The 19,088-nt window shown below is 41.0% G+C and overlaps 1 protein-coding gene across 1 annotated transcript; it reads left to right on the top strand.

The window, feature by feature from the left end:
• The first annotated feature begins 2,237 nt into the window (after positions 1–2,237).
• LOC100437208 (T-cell surface glycoprotein CD1e, membrane-associated) lies at positions 2,238–5,236 on the top strand. Its single transcript, XM_003775532.4, has 6 exons — positions 2,238–2,390; positions 2,721–3,017; positions 3,644–3,913; positions 4,170–4,448; positions 4,840–4,933; positions 5,068–5,236. Exons 1-6 carry the CDS (start codon positions 2,285–2,287, stop codon positions 5,234–5,236), a joined length of 1,215 nt encoding a protein of 404 aa, XP_003775580.2. The 5' UTR covers positions 2,238–2,284.
• The last annotated feature ends 13,852 nt before the right edge of the window (positions 5,237–19,088 follow it).

Genomic DNA, 19,088 nt, shown 5'->3' with positions numbered 1-19,088 from the left:
CTCTTGAATATCTGTGTACTGTTCATAATTTTATTATGAAACCAATTTTGGATTTACATAGTGATTTATAGATAGATTTACATAGCAACTTATAGCTTTGAATGTATTTGTAGAAAAGAAAGAGTATTGAAAATAAATGTAGACATTCTACTCAGGAAACAAGGAAACTTTTTATCTTTCTTTAACCTTAGAATGTAGAAATGATAATAAGATGAAACTAGGTTTGGACCTTTTTCTTTTTTTTTTTCGTTTGCAGGTTTTTTTTCTTTTTTTCTTTATTTTTATTTATTTATTTATTTTTTATTATTATACTTTAAGTTCTAGGGTACATGTGCACAACATGCAGGTTTGTTACATATGTATACATGTGCCATGTTGGTGTGCTGCACCCATTAACTCGTCATTTACATTAGGTATATCTCCTAATGCTATCCCTTCTCCCTCCCCCCACCCCACAACAGGCCCTGGTGTGTGATGTTCCCCTTCCTGTGTCCATGTGTTCTCATTATTCAATTCCCATCTATGAGTGAGAACATGTGTTGTTTGTTTTTGTGTCCTTGCGATAGTTTGCTGAGAATGATGGTTTCCAGCTTCATCCATGTCCCTACAAAGGACATGAAGTCATCATTTTTTTATGGCTGCATAGTATTCCATGGTGTATATGTGCCACATTTTCTTAATCCAGTCTATCATTGTTGGACATTTGGCTTGGTTCCAAATCTTTGCTATTGTGAATAGTACCACAATAAACATACGTGGGCATGTGTCTTTATAGCAGCATGATTTATAATCCTTTGGGTGTATACCCAGTAATGGGATGGCTGGGTCAAATGGTATTTCTAGTTCTAGATCCCTGAGGAATCACCACACTGTCTTCCACAATGGTTGAACTAGTTTACAGTCCCACCAACAGTGTAAAAATGTTCCTATTTCTCCACATCCTCTCCAGCACCTCTCCAGCACAAAAAGAGTATTGAAAAGAAATGTAGACATTCTACTCGGGAAACAAGGAAACTTTTTATCTTTGTTTAACCTAAGAATTTAGGAATGATAATAAGATGAAACTAGGTTTGGACCTTTTTCAATAATTCTGACCACTGTTCAGTAAATTCACTCTATAAGAAAAGTAGAGGTTTGGGGTTGAATTTTGTTTTATTTTTTCCCAAAGACGTCTATCTCTGATATCATAGGGCCTGGCAATTGTTTTTGGTCATAGGTAGGCTCTGAATAAATGTCAGTTGAAAAAATGCATAAAAACCAAACAAAGGAATGTTATTTCAACTGCCTTCAGAGTGTCACAACAAATACCAATGAAAAAGAAACAAAAATAAAGACTCAATTAATTCTCCAGTGAACACTTCAGTCCTCTAAAGGTACTTCCCTGTGTCCACCAAAACTGCTCTCTAACCGAACACAAGCAAGGGGACGCCAATGCTCTCAGGCCATGAACTAATGAGAAGCTTCATGCCTGCCCTTCATCTTTCTTCATACCCAGGGCAAAGCTGGCCCTGCTCTGTTCGTTTGGGTAGGGATTTGGATCCAAGTCCCCTATGTATTTCCTCCAGATCCACCTGTAAAACATGAGTGAAATCTACCTGCTCTCTAGCTCACCACTTCCGGGTCTAGCCCACTCATGGACCACTTTAACAGTGACAGTTGGCTTGACTGGGGAAACTGAACAAAAAGGAGCCTTCTTTAGATTTTCTGATAATCTGCATTGCCATTGCTGCTCCTTTTTCAGCAGCATGGAGAGTTGGATTATGGAGGGTTGCCTGCTTATTACGCAGCTACATCCAGGATGCTGAGTGTCTTCCGATCATGATCAAGAGCAGAGTGAAGAGATACAGGCAGAGGAGACAGTCACAGAGAGGTAGAAGTGGGAGACTGGTGGATAGGTCACTAGGCACCACTGAGTGACTATCATCACTTCTTACAGATTAGATTATTGACAACCCAAGTATGGATTTGATTTCTCCAATGCCAAAAGCTACTCCATTTTCTAGCCAGACCACAGACTTTCTTTTAAGCCAGGACCCGTTTTCCAGCAGTTAGTGCAATTAGGGAGGTTGGGAGGATGTAGACAAGAGCAGGGAGAAAATCTGGAGCCAGACAGTGGGAGAGACAGAAGGGAAATGAAAAACCCCGTGGGAGGCTGCAGCAAAGCGAGGCACTGTGGCTTCTCTGACAGGGAAGTCAGCAGAGGGAGAGGTTTGTCTGTCTGTACAGCAAGGGAAGTCAGATGAGTGTGCGAGAGGGTGTAGAGAGGGGTACTGATATCTGAATTATGAGGGCAGGTGTCCTGCCAAGGAATCCTTCCTTTAACAGAGCTTCAATGCTGCTCCTGTTCCTCCTCTTTGAGGGTCTCTGCTGTCCTGGGGAAAACACAGCAGGTAAGAAGAGTGCAGGTGGAAAGTTACCTATGGTAGGGCACCAGAGGGCTGAGAGGAAGCTCTGGGGAGGTCCTGGGTGAAGGGAGCAGTACTCTTCTAGGAGGCCCTTGGAGTATGCCTTTCAGGCTAGTTCCAGGCAGAGAATTCTTGCGCTCAGTCTCAGTTTTTGTCTCTGATTTTGGAGAAAGGAGGCTGGCCCCAGAGGAAAAGGGTATTGGAGTATGTGCAAGCTGCCTAACTATCTCTCATCTCTGGGTTCCTTTTTACCCTTTGGCATCAATTTTCCCATCCCTTTACATTCTCTCTACTTGTCATTTCCCTCTCTCTCAGCTCCCCAGGCTCTACAATCCTATCGTCTAGCAGCAGAGGAGCCCCTGTCCTTCCGCATGCTCCAAACTTCCTCCTTTGCCAACCACAGCTGGGCACACAGTGAGGGCTCAGGATGGCTGGGTGACCTGCAGACTCATGGCTGGGACACTGTCTTGGGCACCATCCGCTTTCTGAAGCCCTGGTCCCATGGAAACTTCAGCAAGCAGGAGCTGAAAAACTTACAGTCACTGTTCCAGTTATACTTCCATAGTTTTATCCGGATAGTGCAAGCTTCTGCTGGTCGATTTCAGCTTGAATGTAAGTTCATTGCTCTAAGCTGATAATTTGCTTGGGAACAGCAACTATTTTCCAAAGTAGAAGACAGTATATAGACTCTGACCATCATTTAACCTTACTAACCTTGTTCCCCACTCTCTGGCTCCCACTCCCTCCTCTGCTTCACCCTTCACCACCACCCACACTCCACCATATACACAAAAGGCCCTGCATGTACATACCTCAACATGAATATACCTTCATGTTTGGCTCTTTGGAATGATTGTCTCCTCTGGATCTTCTGCCCCTCATTCCTGCCCTCAGCCTCAGTCTTTCTCAACCCTCTTTCTGCCCTTCTTTATCCTTTGCCTGAGTGTTGACATGAACTGGCCTGTACCTAACCACTTTCATGTGAATTATTTATGACCAATCTCCTATCTTCCTGATAGCCTTCCCATCTACCACTTTCCCATTAGTTATTTCAAAGTATCTTTATTATCTTCAAATTTTCTTCCCACAAATTTTCTTCCCCTTTGCCAGTAAACTGTAGTCTCCATATGATTTCCCAGCAAATTTTTCTTCCCTTAAATCTCTTTACTCTCTAAATTGTTTGTTTTTCTTCCTTGTCATTCTTTCCATATTGATCTCTCATCCCTGTCCACTCTCAGACCCCTTCGAGATCCAGATATTAGCTGGCTGTAGAATGAATGCACCACAAATCTTCTTAAATATGGCATATCAAGGATCAGATTTCCTGAGTTTCCAAGGAATTTCCTGGGAGCCATCTCCAGGAGCAGGGATCCGGGCCCAGAATGTCTGTAAAGTGCTCAATCACTACCTAGATATTAAGGAAATACTGCAAAGCCTTCTTGGTCACACCTGCCCTCGATTTCTAGCGGGGCTCATGGAAGCAGGGGCGTCAGAACTGAAACGGAAAGGTGAGCCCAACTCTCTCTCTCCCCTCTTGTTCCTTGTACTATAACTCTTGTATTTGAATTTGCCTCTCATCATCATTTTGAGAGACATAGTGGGAGACTAGAGAATGAGATGTGTGGGTTCAGGACTGATTCTTAGACAAGAGAAAGAAGTGATTATTAAATCACTCTTAGTATTATTACAAAGGCACCTGAGTCTCTGAGCTCTGGCCCGGGGTGCCCTTCAAAATTCTATTTTTTTCTATCTTCTTCTTCCTAGTGAAGCCAGAGGCCTGGCTGTCCCGTGGCCCCAGTCCTGGCCCTGGCCGTCTGCAGCTTGTGTGCCATGTCTCAGGATTCTACCCAAAGCCCGTGTGGGTGATGTGGATGCGGGGTGAGCAGGAGCAGCGGGGCACTCAGCGAGGGGACGTCCTGCCTAATGCTGACGAGACATGGTATCTCCAAGCAACCCTGGATGTGGCGGCTGGGGAGGCAGCTGGCCTGTCCTGTCGAGTGAAACACAGCAGTCTAGAGGGCCATGATCTAATCATCCATTGGAGTAAGAAACAGCTGAGGCTCTGCTGGGAAATAATGAAAATAGCCCTGGGGCTTTTGAGTGTGGGGCTGAGGAAATGGGTAGGAATGCTAGGCACAAGAAGGGTAAAACTGGGACAATCAAAATAAAGAAGGATAGAGTATGACAGCAGTTAAATTTTAAGAAAATGGAATAGAAAATTAGACATACTAACAGAAAAAGGAGGAGGAACTAGTGATTTAGTGGGAGAGGGCTGGGAGGAGATCACAGACAAAGGATCAGGAGGAATTGAAATGAGGGCTCTGGAAAACACAGGTGAAAACTCTAGGAAGGTCCCACCCTTGTGAAATGGGAAATCTCAGCTTGGTGGAATAGAGTATTTTAGGGTTGGTGTTCTTATTCTATCCCCAACCAGGTGGATATTCCATCTTTCTCATCCTGATCTGTTTGACTGTGATAGTTACCCTGGTCATATTGGTTGTAGTTGACTCATGGTTAAAAAAACAGAGGTGAGCTTTTTCTTGTTCTTTGTTTCTTCAGCCTATAATCAACTCATTCTTTTTTCCTCTATCTTCTTTTGTTTTCTCTGCCTTTCCCCTTTATTTCCTTTCTTTGAGATTAATATCCTCCTCTTTTCCCACAGTTCAAATAAGAACGTTCTTTCTCCCCACACACCCAGCCCTGTCTTTCTCATGGGAGCCGACACCCAGGACACCAAGAATTCAAGACATCAGTTCTGCTTGGCACAAGTATCGTGGATCAAAAACAGAGTATTGAAGAAGTGGAAGACACGCCTGAACCAACTCTGGTGACATTTGCTTTACCTTATACATAAAATCCTTGTCTGCATCTTCTTAAACACCATCCATGTCCCATAAGGGAAGCATGCTTTTATTTAAACAGTTTGTACTAGCAAAGATACTGACCCCTTTAGGAATACTTTTTTCGCCATCTTCCAGAGATTTTTTTTTCCTGCTTTGTCTACATATCCATCATTGTTGATTTTTCAAGCTATAATCCAGATACTTCTTTTTCATGGATTCCCGGGATCACCCAATTGAGAGCTCTTCTGTACTCCCCAAATTGAGCTGATCTTCACAAGCACATTCATCTTTTCCTACTCTGAACAGTAGTTATTTAGATTTTTACTCTTTTTTTTTTTTTTTTAATCTCAGTTGCTTGAAAGTAGGATTTAGGTATTTGTGCCTGTATTCATGACCAAAAATCTTATCTGAATTCAGGGCCGGCTTCATAAGCATGTGACCTGTGCAGACACATGGAATCTTATGTTCTGCAGGAACCCATGCTAGATTTAATGCTCTGCTGTTGTCATCTTGGAATCCTTAGTCATTTTCAAACAAGAGATATTGTATTTTCATTTTTCACTGACCCCACAAATTATATAGCTGACTCATTCTGAATGTAATATTTCTCAATAAATGCTGACTGAAATAAATTTGTTGTTAGATAAAGTGATGTTGTTTTACTCCATTCCCTCTCTGATATCTCTGCATCATTTGACTGTGCTCTTACTAAAACTCTTCCTCTCTCCCTTTGTCTCTCACCAGAGGTGAAGGAGGCAGATGAATGCCTCAGACTCCACAGTGATTGGAATGTTAATGAATCTTCAGGGATAGTTAGGAAAATAATAACATAAGGGCTATCTCCTGTCAAAGTGAGGACAGGTTTGAACTGGCATTCCTACTTCCCTGAGCCATGTGTATCTATGCGTGTCTTTGTGGATGTGCATATTCATGGGAGAAATTCATATTTTGAGCAATTAGAAAGAGGACATAGGGTTTGAGCCAGAGCTAAGACAATGAAGCAAAAGAGTAATTGGATGCCAGTTAAGCTAATGCTTGTTTTTATTTATTAGTGTGGCTTATTATTATTATTTACAGTTTGTTTTTCTTTAGTTTTTATGTGGATTCTTACATTTACATAATTTACTTCATTTGAGATACATTTGGTTGAGCCTACTGGAGAGCAGGAATCTGGTAGAAGTGCAGTGTTTATATACATGTCCAGTCAACTCCTCCCTTGGATGGAATAATTGAGCAGGTTGTGCATATTTCTTTTCTTTTTTTTTTTTGAGACGGAGTCTCGCTCTGTCGGCCAGGCTGGAGTGCAGTGGCACGGTGTTGGCTCACTGCAAGCTCCGCCTCCCGGGTTCACGCCGTTCTCCTGCCTCAGCCTCCCGAGTAGCTGGGACTACAGGCGCCTGCCACCACATCCGGCTATTTTTTTAAATTTTTAGTAGAGACGGGGTTTTGCCATGTTAGCCAGGATGGTCTCAATCTCCTGACCTCGTGATCCACCCGCCTCGGCCTCCCAAAGTGCTGGGATTACAGGCGTGAGCCACTGTGCCCAGCTGGTTGTGCAGACTTCTTAGTGGAAGTTATAAACTTCATGCTGGGCATTTTCAAGTAATCAGCAAGGGTCCCATGATCACACATCCGGGCTGCACTCTTACTCATGAACAAGGTATGGAGGCCAGCCTTTTCACTGTTGAGAGTCCATCACCTTCTATATTGGCACATCCAATCAGTCTATCTAGAGTCAGGCCACTAGAATCGGGAGAGGAAGGTAGAATCTTAAAGGGTTGTTTGGAGCAAAAATGATGAAAGGGGTCAGGGTTCCATCAAGTGATATAACTCTACAGGGGAGGACCTCTATTAAAATGAAGAGGTTCAAGTAGGAACCTTTCTGTTTTTGGCACAAGGTGTGGATAAGGCACAAGCTATAACTCCGGAGACAACAGATCTGGGATGCCTGCACATATACATCCTTCTTCCCCATAAATTGACGTAGAAGGGTTAAAAAAAGAGCTAGAGGACAAATAATCATGTTGTAAGAAGTATCAGCTCAACAGGACTTGAGGAAGTTCAAATATCAGTCCATAATAGTGTCAGAAAAGCTCTAGGTCTTCCCTGTAGTGTGGTAAACCTTTGAACTGGGTATTTGCATTATAACTCTTGGATGATGGTGTACTTAGGAGAAAAATATGTTGCTAAATTGCCCCCAAGACAGAGATGTTACATAATACTATTAACCACTTCATTCTGGCTGAAACTCTGGGACATGGGACTTATTCTAGAAGACCAGGGTAGTTTTTCTCAATAGCTAAGTATACCAATTTCCATTCCCACCAGGTATAAAACCGAGAAGGTAATCTGCTTTGCTGACAGTACACATCTGGAGCTTTCTGCATTCTGTTGTAAATACAAATACAGTAGGAATGAAAGTAGGTAGTTTTGGAAAAAGAGATGGAGGGGGTATTCTTGATGATTGCTAAATTTCTCTAGAAATAGCATTCATTGTTTGAGGGAGAATGCAGTGGGACTGGTGGAATCAGAATCTGCTGGGGCCAAAGCTCAGAAGAGTGCAGTAGCCACATGCCCTGGATAAACCGTGACCTAACCTGTCTGCTATCTTCTATCTAATGAATGAGATAAGCTGAGGATATGGGAGACTTGATAAGTGGAGCAACATAAACTGAAACAGGGGTCCAGGCCTCCAAGTGCATCACCTGCAAGCGAAGAAAGATGCAGCACCTGCTCTGGAGCTTGTGTTCAGCTGAGTAGGTATAGTTAAGGGCACATGACTCCTTCTTCAGGTTACGCATAGAAGGTACCTATAGATTTTTGAAACTTAGACTTTGCTCTTAAGGAATTAGAACTAGTTCATAATCTTTCCCCATTAACCATTTTCTCATTCTCACTTCCTTATGTAAATGGTTCCATTATCTTACTAGTTTCTTAAGATCCAAACTTTCTTCTGTTTGCTTCATTATTCTTCCTGAATAGCAAGTTACCACAGCCTTCTTTATAAGTTTTCTTATGTTCCATTCCCTCTTCCTTGATCCGGCCCCACGTGTGAACACCACTGCCAAAAATGTAATGCGAATTACTAATCCCATTATCAACAATGCCATAATGATCACATATTGAGCATGAGCTCTTATTACAGCAAATAAGAGAAGTATCTGTTTTATAGTTAAAGCTGATTGAATAATAAAAATCATTTGAATGGGGCCTGCTGTAGGCCAGGCACTCTTCTCCATACTTTATACATATTAACTCATGTAATCTTCTTATCAATCCTCAGCATATAATATTATTCCCATTTTATATATGAGGAGACAAAAGTCACATAATTAGTAAGTATGTAGGCAATTTTGCTCCAAAATTCTTGCTTTAACTACTACACTACACATTCACTAAATAACTGTTGGAAGCTTATTATGTGATAAATGCTATTATGGTAATGAAATGCATTAAAGACACAAGAATAAATTACCCTGTCTTCACAGAACTTATGTTGGTAGTGAAGGGGCTGGAAAGACAGACAATAAGTAAACAAAGATATTATATTAAGGTGATGACATATTAAGATTGATAACTGAATCAGGGGAAAGGAATCAGAGAGAAATTATTTATTATTTCAAAATTTGTGGACAGAACGGGCCACTCCGAGAATGTGGCCTTTGAGAAGGGAACTAAAGCAAGAACAAACACAAGTCATGCAGTATCTGGGGTAAGAACATTTCAGGCAAAGGAACCACAGAGAAAAGCATCATTGTAATGGCTGTTTTCTAAAACCTGTGAGAATTCCAGTGTAGATGGATTGGAGTAAGTGATAGGGAACATAGGAAATGAGGTGAGTGAGTTGGAGTCAGATCACAAAGGGGCCTTATAGGCTATTGTACAGTGATTAAAAGCCATTGCAGGGTTTTAAATAAATGTATAACGGTTGTTAGGTAAAAGGAGATGAGTTCCAAGAAGCAGAGAGTAGAATAGTGGTTGTCAGGGCCTAAGGGGAGGAGTCAATGGAGAGATTGTGGTCAATGGGCACAAAGTATGTAAGATAAATAAGTTCTGGAGATCTGCTATACAGCACAGTACCTATGGCTAACAATGCTGTATTGCATTCTTAACATCTGCTAAGAGAGATCTTGTGTTAAGTGTTCTTACAACATACACAAAACATTACTATTACTAATAAAGGGGGCTTGAAGAGACTTAGGGCTTTGATAGTGGTGATGTTATTATGGGCGTATACTTATTGAGTATATACTCATTGGGTATATACTCATTGAGTTATATACATTAAACATGAACAGCTTTTTACATGTCAATTCTACCTTAATACTGTGGTTAACAAAAGGAGATGAGTTCTTAAACACAAGTGTCACCTGGGTTTGCCATCTGTGACTACAAAATGGGACATGATTATATCTACACTCAAATTACAGTGATCCCAATCTGCTTATCTTCACGAGTACAAAGTTATCCCCACTAAAAGTATGCCTCATCTGTGCTTACAACCCAGTCTTTCAGCACCAGTTACCAAGTAACACCTGCTTTGCTTATTCCTCTCCAGATCATGCTTCCCTTTGCCAGCTGTCTGCTGTTCTCAGGGTTGCTTGGAACAGCTTCATAACTGCTGGTGCCCATGGCAAGAAGATGATATTGATTCCAAGGGTAGCTACCACCTATTTCTCCAAAGCTTCTTTCCAGTCCTCAGATGGCTTTATGTAGGGGTGCTCCATACAGAGACACGGGGTATGGGCTATGCTTCCTTTCTTTGACTCATTCGATACCCAGTTCCGGAAGTTGCTTGGCTTGTGTTGTCTTCTTAAAGCCTCTATGTACAATAACATCAGATTCTGACTCTCATCCAACTCTTGGGTTTCAGTGAAGAATCTCTTAGCAACTTTCCTTTCAGTTTTGGTTGACTGGCCAAATCAGCTAGTTGAGTCATAGCAGTAATTACACAGGTTGCAAAGGATTAACATAAACTCAATTTGTTAAAATACCTAAAAAATATTCTCAATTTCTGTCACTCTTAATGTAAGTGCCTTGCTTACCACTATATATCATATGTATGCGCCCCAGTGCCCAGATTATACGTTTAAAGAAAAGAGAAATTCCATCAAGGGAGGTAGTGGGTTCCATTTCTTGTGTCAAGAAAGAATTTAGATTACCAACATTCTTCAAATAAAGAATAATCATTCTAAAATATGAAATAAAAATATTGAGTTTCCAAGCAAATTTATTTGAATGTTATAGTATGTTTAATTTTTATCATTTTAATAAATAGTAGTGTTATATATATATATATATATATATATATACAACATTCTATTGATTATGGGTTATTTATATTCATATTTGTTTGCATAAGCAGGCAAGGCTAAAGAGAGGAAATAATAAGCACAGTAATCATAAAAATGTATATATTGAAACCAATACAGGGAGATTGTTTACCAGCAATAATTACCTATATAATTATCAAGTGAAAAAGGGGTCCTACAATTAATCATAGATGGTCATTGTTGAACAGAACACTATGCACCAGTTACCATTGTTGGAGGAGGACTCCAACTCCATGGAGAGTAGCAAAGATCATCACCATGACAACCACCAAGAATAGAAGTCCAAACACTTCTGCCCAATGCATCTTGATATCAGAGTTTCCAAGAAAAACACAACACAGTCAGGTCCTGGATAGGACAACACTTTACTTAGGTAGAGAAGAGACAGAGCAAAATCACTTTCAATAGTGTGTGTCAGTCCCCCTTGGCCTGTGGATCCCTCCTGGCAGCCTGCACAGTTGGCCTGTATATATCTCTCTTGTGCTGCAGCAGAAGGACCCTTTCTTTTTCCCCTTGGAGCCCGAAATATTGAAAGCTGGGAGTGTGCTACAAAATTGGGCCATTTATGCACACACTGAAGCAAAACGGAGGAGCACACATTGAGTCTGAAATAGGGAAAGATTTTCCCACATAGGAAAATAACCCTGGCAAAATCTGTGGGGGCTCTTTGTCTCCTGGTAAGAAAATGTTTCAGGCCTAAGGCCCATTCTTATGTGGCCAAGTTGTCGAGTTGAAAGACCACATGCATAAGACCACCTTTCCTTACAGCCATCCCGACTCTTGTCTGGCCACTGAAACAGCAGATAAAACATATCAAATCACCCACCTTGATTTGGAGGTGTAGTTAGGTCCCATGGAGCCCCTGAACAACTTGTGCAGATGCAGTTTGCTCAAAGAGCCCTTTTATTTTGAAAGAGCACTTTACCAGAGTCGATAGGGGAACCAAAAGCAGGAGAATGGTTCTCATCAGAAATCCCAAGTGCTTGGATTAAGGTAAACAAAGAGGTAAAAAATGAGTCTGGGTGGACTGTGGCTACATAGCTGACAAGGACCTCACTGAGTGTGGATATTCAGCTTGGTTTTCTACCCTCCCTGAAATATTGATATACACATAGCAAGTGGTGTTGGCCATAACACAACTAACACTCTGTTCTGCCAGCAGATAAGTGAGGGCTGTTCAGTTATCCATCACCCCCTTGGCTAGTGAATTTAGCGACTCTTTTTCTTAGATGGCTCAGGCAGTAGTGTTAACTAACTCCATCACCGTCAATGGCAAATTGTGTATTGTTTTTCCAGGATATGTATGCCTATGTTGGATTTGAGGACACAGACAGTAGAATAGAGCCAGCTGTCAGTTTGTCCACCTGGCAGGGTGTCTCAGGCAACCCTGTGATGTGTCAGAAATGTGGATACTTCCAATTTAGTGTCATTTTGAAAAAGCATGTGAGACCCTCACATTCCCAAGCAGCATGCCCATGTGAGGGTAACAGGCACTCCGAAGTCTAGTATGCCCCACAGAGGAACATATAATCCAGGGAAGCACATGTAATGCTGGTCAGGGAGCAGTTGTGTTAAGAGTCTGTAGTCCAACTGTACAAAGCTTTGTTTGATTTAACCATAAGTTAGGTGGCAGGGTAAAGTTGTCCAATGTATGGACCTTCCCATACTGTTTGTGATGTTTAATTTGCCTTTGATTTTTTTTAACCTCTGATTTTATGACTGTGGAAGAGGTAAGCTTCATGCAGGGAGTATTGGGTGCCCTTCATATTTGAACTGCACTGAGGGTGTCACTCTTTGACTGGAACCTCTGATGACCATTAGAAAGCCTATCAGGCTGGTGATGGGCCACACATGGACTATTTGAGGAAATTCAGAGGAAACGTTCTGAATATGTGGGTGGCAGATCCAACAACCCTTCAAATCTCCACCTGCTGCTACTGCTGGGCTGATCTTCACCAATATGTTGTCAATCCAGGCACTCCAACTACATTATTATACCCATAACACACTGGGTATTATTAAGGAACAAAAGGGAGAGAGATTAGTATCCCTACTGACTACCTGCTTCTGGTACTTCCAGTGGCTGGAGGCATTCCTGTCTATTAGTTGGGGTGCTAGAAGTCCAAGTACTGCAACCCAGGCTGTCTTTCCCAGTCCTGAGGCTACTACCTCTGTGGGTACTCATCGTCCTTATTACTTGATCCAGATCTTTTGGACTTGAATATCCAGTCCAGAAAGGAAGGTCACACCCTGCACAAACTTGACGTGTCGGTTAATGTCACCCATGAGAATGGAAGAATTGGATTTCCCAGTGCCTCTAGAGTGATCTTAGCACCCTGACACTCCTGGGTTCCATCGCCCACCCCAGTACAATCCCATAAAAAGGAGGACTCCAGGAGTAAGAATTGCCTTCAGATTAGAGTCAGAGAGGTGGTATTTAGGGTACAATGGCAACCTGAACTGCAAACCATCTATAAGACTTGCACTCTAAGGGGAAAGAAAAAGGAAAAAAAAATGGTTGGGAATACTGAGTTTGAGATTTTGAAGTTTGAAGTCCAAGCCTGATATGGCTTGGCTGTGTCCTCACACAAATCTCATTTTGAATTGTAGCTCCCCTAATCCCCACATGTTGTGGGAGGGACCTGGTGGGAGGTAATTGGATCACAGGGGCGGGTCTTTCCCATGCTATTCTCATGATAGTGAATAAGTCTCATGAGATCTGATGGATTTATAAAGAGGAGTTCCCCTGCACAAGTCCTCTCTTGCCTGCCATGATGTAAGAAGTCTTTTTGCTCTTCCTTCATCTTCCACCATGATTATGAGGCCTCCCCAGCCACGTGGAACTGTGAATCCATTAAACCTCTTTTCCTTTATAAATTACACAGTCTCGAGTATGTCTTTATCAGCAGCATGAAAATAGACTAATACGCAGTCTAATCAAAGGGCTGCCTGATCTACCATGACATCCACCATATCAAACACCAAGCTCAGTGTTTCCCAACGTGCATTGCAGTATCCTCTTCCCCCTGCAATCGAGTGCAGTGTTTAGTGTCCATGCTGTCCTAGCCAGATGTGGGTACCACCCCACTAGCAAGCCTTATTTATTGTCCTATTTTTAATTGTTACAGTCTATTTTTAATTGTTTCATTGTTTGATGAATTGTCCTATTTTTAATTGTTTCATTGTTTGATGGTTCCATTGACTTGCAAGTAAGAGTGCACGTAATAAGCTCACTGCATTTTATGAGAGTTCATCCACTGTTGTTTTGCTTGGGCAGTAAAAGATGTTCGTTGGTCAGAGTAAAGCCTTATATATTATCTATAAACATGACACATGACCCCTTTTTTCAAAGGGGGCTATGGTGATTCTAGCATCCACATTTTGGGCTGTAATAGCAATACCGTAGCCTGAATAGGTGTCAATAGTGGCAAGGCACCATCAGTGCTTGTGGCTAGGGGCCATGGGTTTGATGTGGTCAATCTGTCAAATTCAAGCAGGTCCTAGTCTTTGGTTAATTTGTCCTTATTTTTCTCTTTGGATGATGTGGGTCCATTAGCAAGAGCCACCATATTATACAGTGTCCTTAATCTTGGCATTTTCTAGGATCATCTCTTGGATCTTATCCAATTTTTATATCTAAGATGAATGTCCATTTTGAGTCCATGTAGGTAGTAGGCTGCCTATTGGCCACAAGCTTCATCAGCAGGAGAGTTAATTTATATTTTGCTTTAAAAGATCATTTGTTATAAGAGTAGCATATTTTTTTCCTCACAGGCAGCAAGATGCTGCCATAGTTCTTGTCCACACACAGGCAATCCTTTAATAGCTCAGTCATTTAGTTAACCTGCTCCTGGTCAGGTAGCTAGACAGTTCTCTGCCTGGGATTCAAGAGCCTATGGAGCATCCTTCGAAATATAGCTGGAGGTAGCTAAGTCCCCGCAGCTCTTGAATTATGTGCACCTGAAAAGTTAGCACCATAGGATGCTGCCAAGATTTATCACTTGTGCACTTTGGAGGAGTGGTCTGAACCATTCCTGGACCCACTTGAGCCACAGCTGGATTGCCAAGGAACTCTGCTGTGGAGTGCAGAGAGCTTTGAAATCTTTCTGTCCCCAAGGTCCTGGCATTCTGGGCATGTGATGGTTGGAGCAGCCCTGAAGATCTCAGAAATGCCTTTGGGATCATTCTTCCATTGTCTTAATATCGCCAGGCTTCTGCCCATTCATACTAGTCTTCTTATTAGAAGGTTTCTTGGTCACATCCTTGGTGTCCTCTCCTGAACTATCTTTTTTATTTTTTACAACATAGCCAGGTTGAGAATTTTCCCAATCTTTAATGTTTTCTTCTCTTTTGATTATACATTCTATCTTTTTTTCCCTTTCTTTTCACATTTTACTGTAAGCAGCCAAGAGTAGCCCGACTACATCCCAACACCTTGCTTAGAGACTTTTTCCACCAAATATCTTTTTTCATTGTTTGTAAGTTCTGCCTTCCACAGAACACTAGGGCATAAATAGAATTTAGCGAAGTTCTTTGCCATTTTATAACAGGGCTTTTTTTTTCTTCAGGTTCCAATAATATTTTCCTAATCTTGGTCTGAGATCTCATCAGAATAGCCTTTACTGTAAATATTTCTGCCAATATTCTTCTGATCACAATCACTTAGGTAATCTCTAAGAAGAGAAATGCTTTCTCTACATCTCTCCTCTTCTTCTGAGCCCTCATGGGAATCACCCTTAATACGCTGTTCACAGCAATATAGGCGTTTTCTTGCATTAACATTCAAACTCTTCCAGTTTCTACTTACTACTCAATTCCAAAGCTGCTTCCACAATTTTATGTATTTATTACAGCAGCAGCCCACTTCTCAGTATCAATTTCTGTCTCAGTATGTTCAATCTACTGTAACAAAATACCTTAGACTAGGTGATTTATAAACAACAGAAATTTATTGCTCACAGTTCTGAAGGCTGGGAAGTCCAAGATCAAGGCACCAGCAGATTTAGTGTCTGATGAGGGCATGTTTTTTCCTTCAAAGATTGTGCCTTTTGCTATGTTTTCACATGGTAGAAGAAAGAGATAAGCTCCCTCAGGTCTCAGTGAGTCTGCAACAGGGAAAGATAATCTCACACAAGATAATAGGCCTGGTACAGGCTGTGTGGGTTGTTTGTCTCTTGGTAAGGAAGTGTTCCAGGCCCAGTGACCATTGTTCTATAGACTATTGTGGATCAAAAGACCAACTGCATAAGACTGCCTTTCCCAAAACAAGTACATGTAATAAACAAACACAAAGTAAAGTCAATGGTATGTTCTACTATTTAAATTAGCCAAGTGTAAAAAGCAGAACTAACTTTGCAGCTTAAATCTTCATATCCAAGTAATGCTATTCAAAGTTTGGTCCAAGGAATAGAGTCAGACTAAGAAACACTTGTTACTCATTGTTGAAAAGATAAGTATAGAAATCAAGAGTAAATATTTAGAAACTTTTATGGAAATTCAACAAAGTCATTTTACATCTGTTAATTTAATAGTAAGAAAGAAAGTTCTTGTATGTCCTGTTTCATTTCATTTTTAAAATAATAAGTTTCATTGTGTTTTACAAAGTCTACAATAAATCTGCGAGAAAACACTGGTCTTTCACCTTAGGTAGGTTGAGAAGCACAGACATAGAATGTGAGAAGGGGGACATGGCCAGGTGTAAAGAGTATATGGGTAGAATGTACAGGCCTTTGTGTGTCATGCTACAGTATTTGGATGTGATCTCATAAGAAGGGAAAAAAACATGTGTTTATAAACTATTTTTAAGAACTTCTTAGAAAAATTGATCTTGAGAATGTGTCCAAGTTTATTAACATGTTATCAAGGAAATCAGCAAAGTAATAAAAAAAGTTTTAAGAAGGGCAAGTTTCAGAGACGTTATAAATTTGGAGCGGTGACAAATTTAAAAAATAATACTTAAAAAATAATAGTGATTATAGTTTTATTTGAAAGGTTCATAAAGGCATAATAGCCAAGTAATTTATTTACACAGAGAGTCTGTAGCAAAATTATCTGAGATGCCAGATGTGCAGCCATAAAGTCAGAAGAAAAAAATAAAAGAAGCAAATGAGAGATACAATGTATCTAAAATTGAAATGACATGTTTTCACTCTCAAAACTAGCATAAGAGCATAAAAATGTATTAAACAAAGATCTGAAAAAAACAATTTCTGATTTCAAAGATGCCATTGCCAGGGGATTTCTTCTACCCTGAGCTACAAACAAAAATGCTGATGACACAGTTCACTCATTTCTTATTTTGGGACTATTTTACTTTTTTTTTTTGACACATGGAAGAGTTTTTGAAAGAGTAGCTACAATGTTTGCATTTGAGAAACATAACTGAGTCTGCCACGTAGAGGTTCATTTGAAGGGTGTCAACAAAGAGACATCTGGGCTGGGTGTTGTGGCTCATGCCACAGCACTTAGGGAGGTAGCTGAAAACACAGCTTGAGCCCAGGCATTCCAGACCTAACGGGGCAACATGGTGAGACTATTCTCCACAAAAAGGAAAAAAGGACAAAAAACAGATTTCTGTAATAGTCAGGGTGCAAATTAAGAAAGGCTTGAACTAAAAATAACAGTGGTAAATCTTGCTGTACAATTTAACCTAAACTAGAAGTTAAACAATACATTATGGAAAAAAATGCCAACCTGTATTAAAATCAAGAAGAATTATTCTCTATGAGCTCTACATTAATTCATTCTTGAAACATGTCCAAAATAATATAAAGAGTTACAAAATGGCCTCAGCAGTCACTGTGATGGAATTAGGGAAAGGCTCTGAGCCTGTACTTGGGCCCTTAGTACGTCTTGCATCAGGACAATCTTTATGGGAATAGCACTACCATGGAAAAAGTTTGTCTTATGGGGCCCCAAGATAAGAAGTCTGAGAGTACTAATAAAACAAACAGAAAGTTAAAGATTATTGGGATTTTGCTCTTGTCAAATAAATAAAGAGGCAAATAGAAAGTTGGTAATTATTAAAAGTAATTTTCCAGTTTTTCAGTTTAAGTATTGCCTATGATAAAGATGATGGTCCCTATTTTAAAGAGAGGTACAGTTTCATCAAAAAAGCTGATAATATTTAATAAATAGGCTGTTCAAAATAGATATGTCATGGGAAAATAGAAAAAGAACTGAAGTATATTTTTAAATTTTCAGATAGAAATTAAGGGAATACAAGATGTCAGAAAAGAACTGGTTACTGTAATTAGCATCACTGTAAATTTATATTTTTGTCAAGAATATGAGAAAACTTTAGTTTTTTCCCTAAGAAAGAGGCTATTGAAAGATTCCAGTTCAAGATGGCTAACTTAAGACATCTTCGGAAAGAAGAAGAAAAATTATAAATTGATAATCATACATTAAAGGGAACATCTAGAGGAGAACACTAGAGTTCAGCAGAGAATTGATGGGAAAGATCTGAGGTACAGAAGAAGAAGAAGGTCCCTGAGTAGCCAGCTTCACTGAGTTGGACCAGGAGCCCAAAGGGGCTTGGAATAGCACATGCTTTTCAAAGCCCGAGAGCTCCCTGTCTAGAGCTTTGAGAAGTGATCCTGACCTTAGCAGCAGTACAAACTCTGTCCTTAGCATTGCAAGGGAAGAACAAAATCCCCTCTCACCGGCAGAGTGACCTCTGTGCTTGGCTTCATGAACAGAGAATGAAGCCCTTCTGCCTCTCCACACATCCTCTCTTTCTGTTACCAGAGACTGGAGAAAATGAGTCAGTAGGCTACCTGTCTGGGGGAATGAGTCACAGCTATGACTCCACTAGCAGCACAGGCTCCACAGCTGGGATTTTCCCCTCTTCATGGTGCTGTAGTGCTGCTGCTACAGGGAGCGAGAGAGATTGAAAGCAGTGTGTCTCGGGGTGTTGGGGAGTACCCCACACCACAGACACCACCAACACTAGCCCACATTATTTGGGACCTAAAGAGTCATTACACTACTGCTACTGCCATGGCCCTTACCATGCTGGCTGCCCAGAAACCTGAGAACCTGCTCACCTACCTGGCTCACTGCTACCACTATAGTCATCCAAGCAAGCCACTTGGGGGCTCAAGAATCAGCCCACTGGTAACCGCCAACACAGGTGCCAGGGTACACCACCCTGGGGCACAAAGATAGGCATGCACAGCCCACTGCTGCTACTACTGAAGCCTGAAGACTGACCCACCTGGCTTCCTTGTCCTCAGCACAACTTCACCACAACCTCCACTAATAACTAAAACCTAACTCTGATAGGAAACCACAGATGCCCCTAGCATTGTTTAGAGCCAAAGATATGCAGAGACTATACTACTGCATACACCCAGAGTCAAATCCAAAGTGCCCAGACCAATCGATAGATACGTCTTCATGAAAAAGTTGTCTCTACAAAAGTAAATTCAGAAAATAAAAGGAAGCAACTGTTACATCAGATGTGCAGATATCAATGTAAGGACACAATAAACATGAAAAAGCAA

Source organism: Pongo abelii, chromosome 1 (assembly GCF_028885655.2).
Source record: "Pongo abelii isolate AG06213 chromosome 1, NHGRI_mPonAbe1-v2.0_pri, whole genome shotgun sequence".
Classification (NCBI taxonomy): domain Eukaryota; kingdom Metazoa; phylum Chordata; class Mammalia; order Primates; family Hominidae; genus Pongo; species Pongo abelii.
Note: the sequence above shows the minus strand (reverse complement) of the source record. Positions and strands in the feature narration are given on the sequence as shown.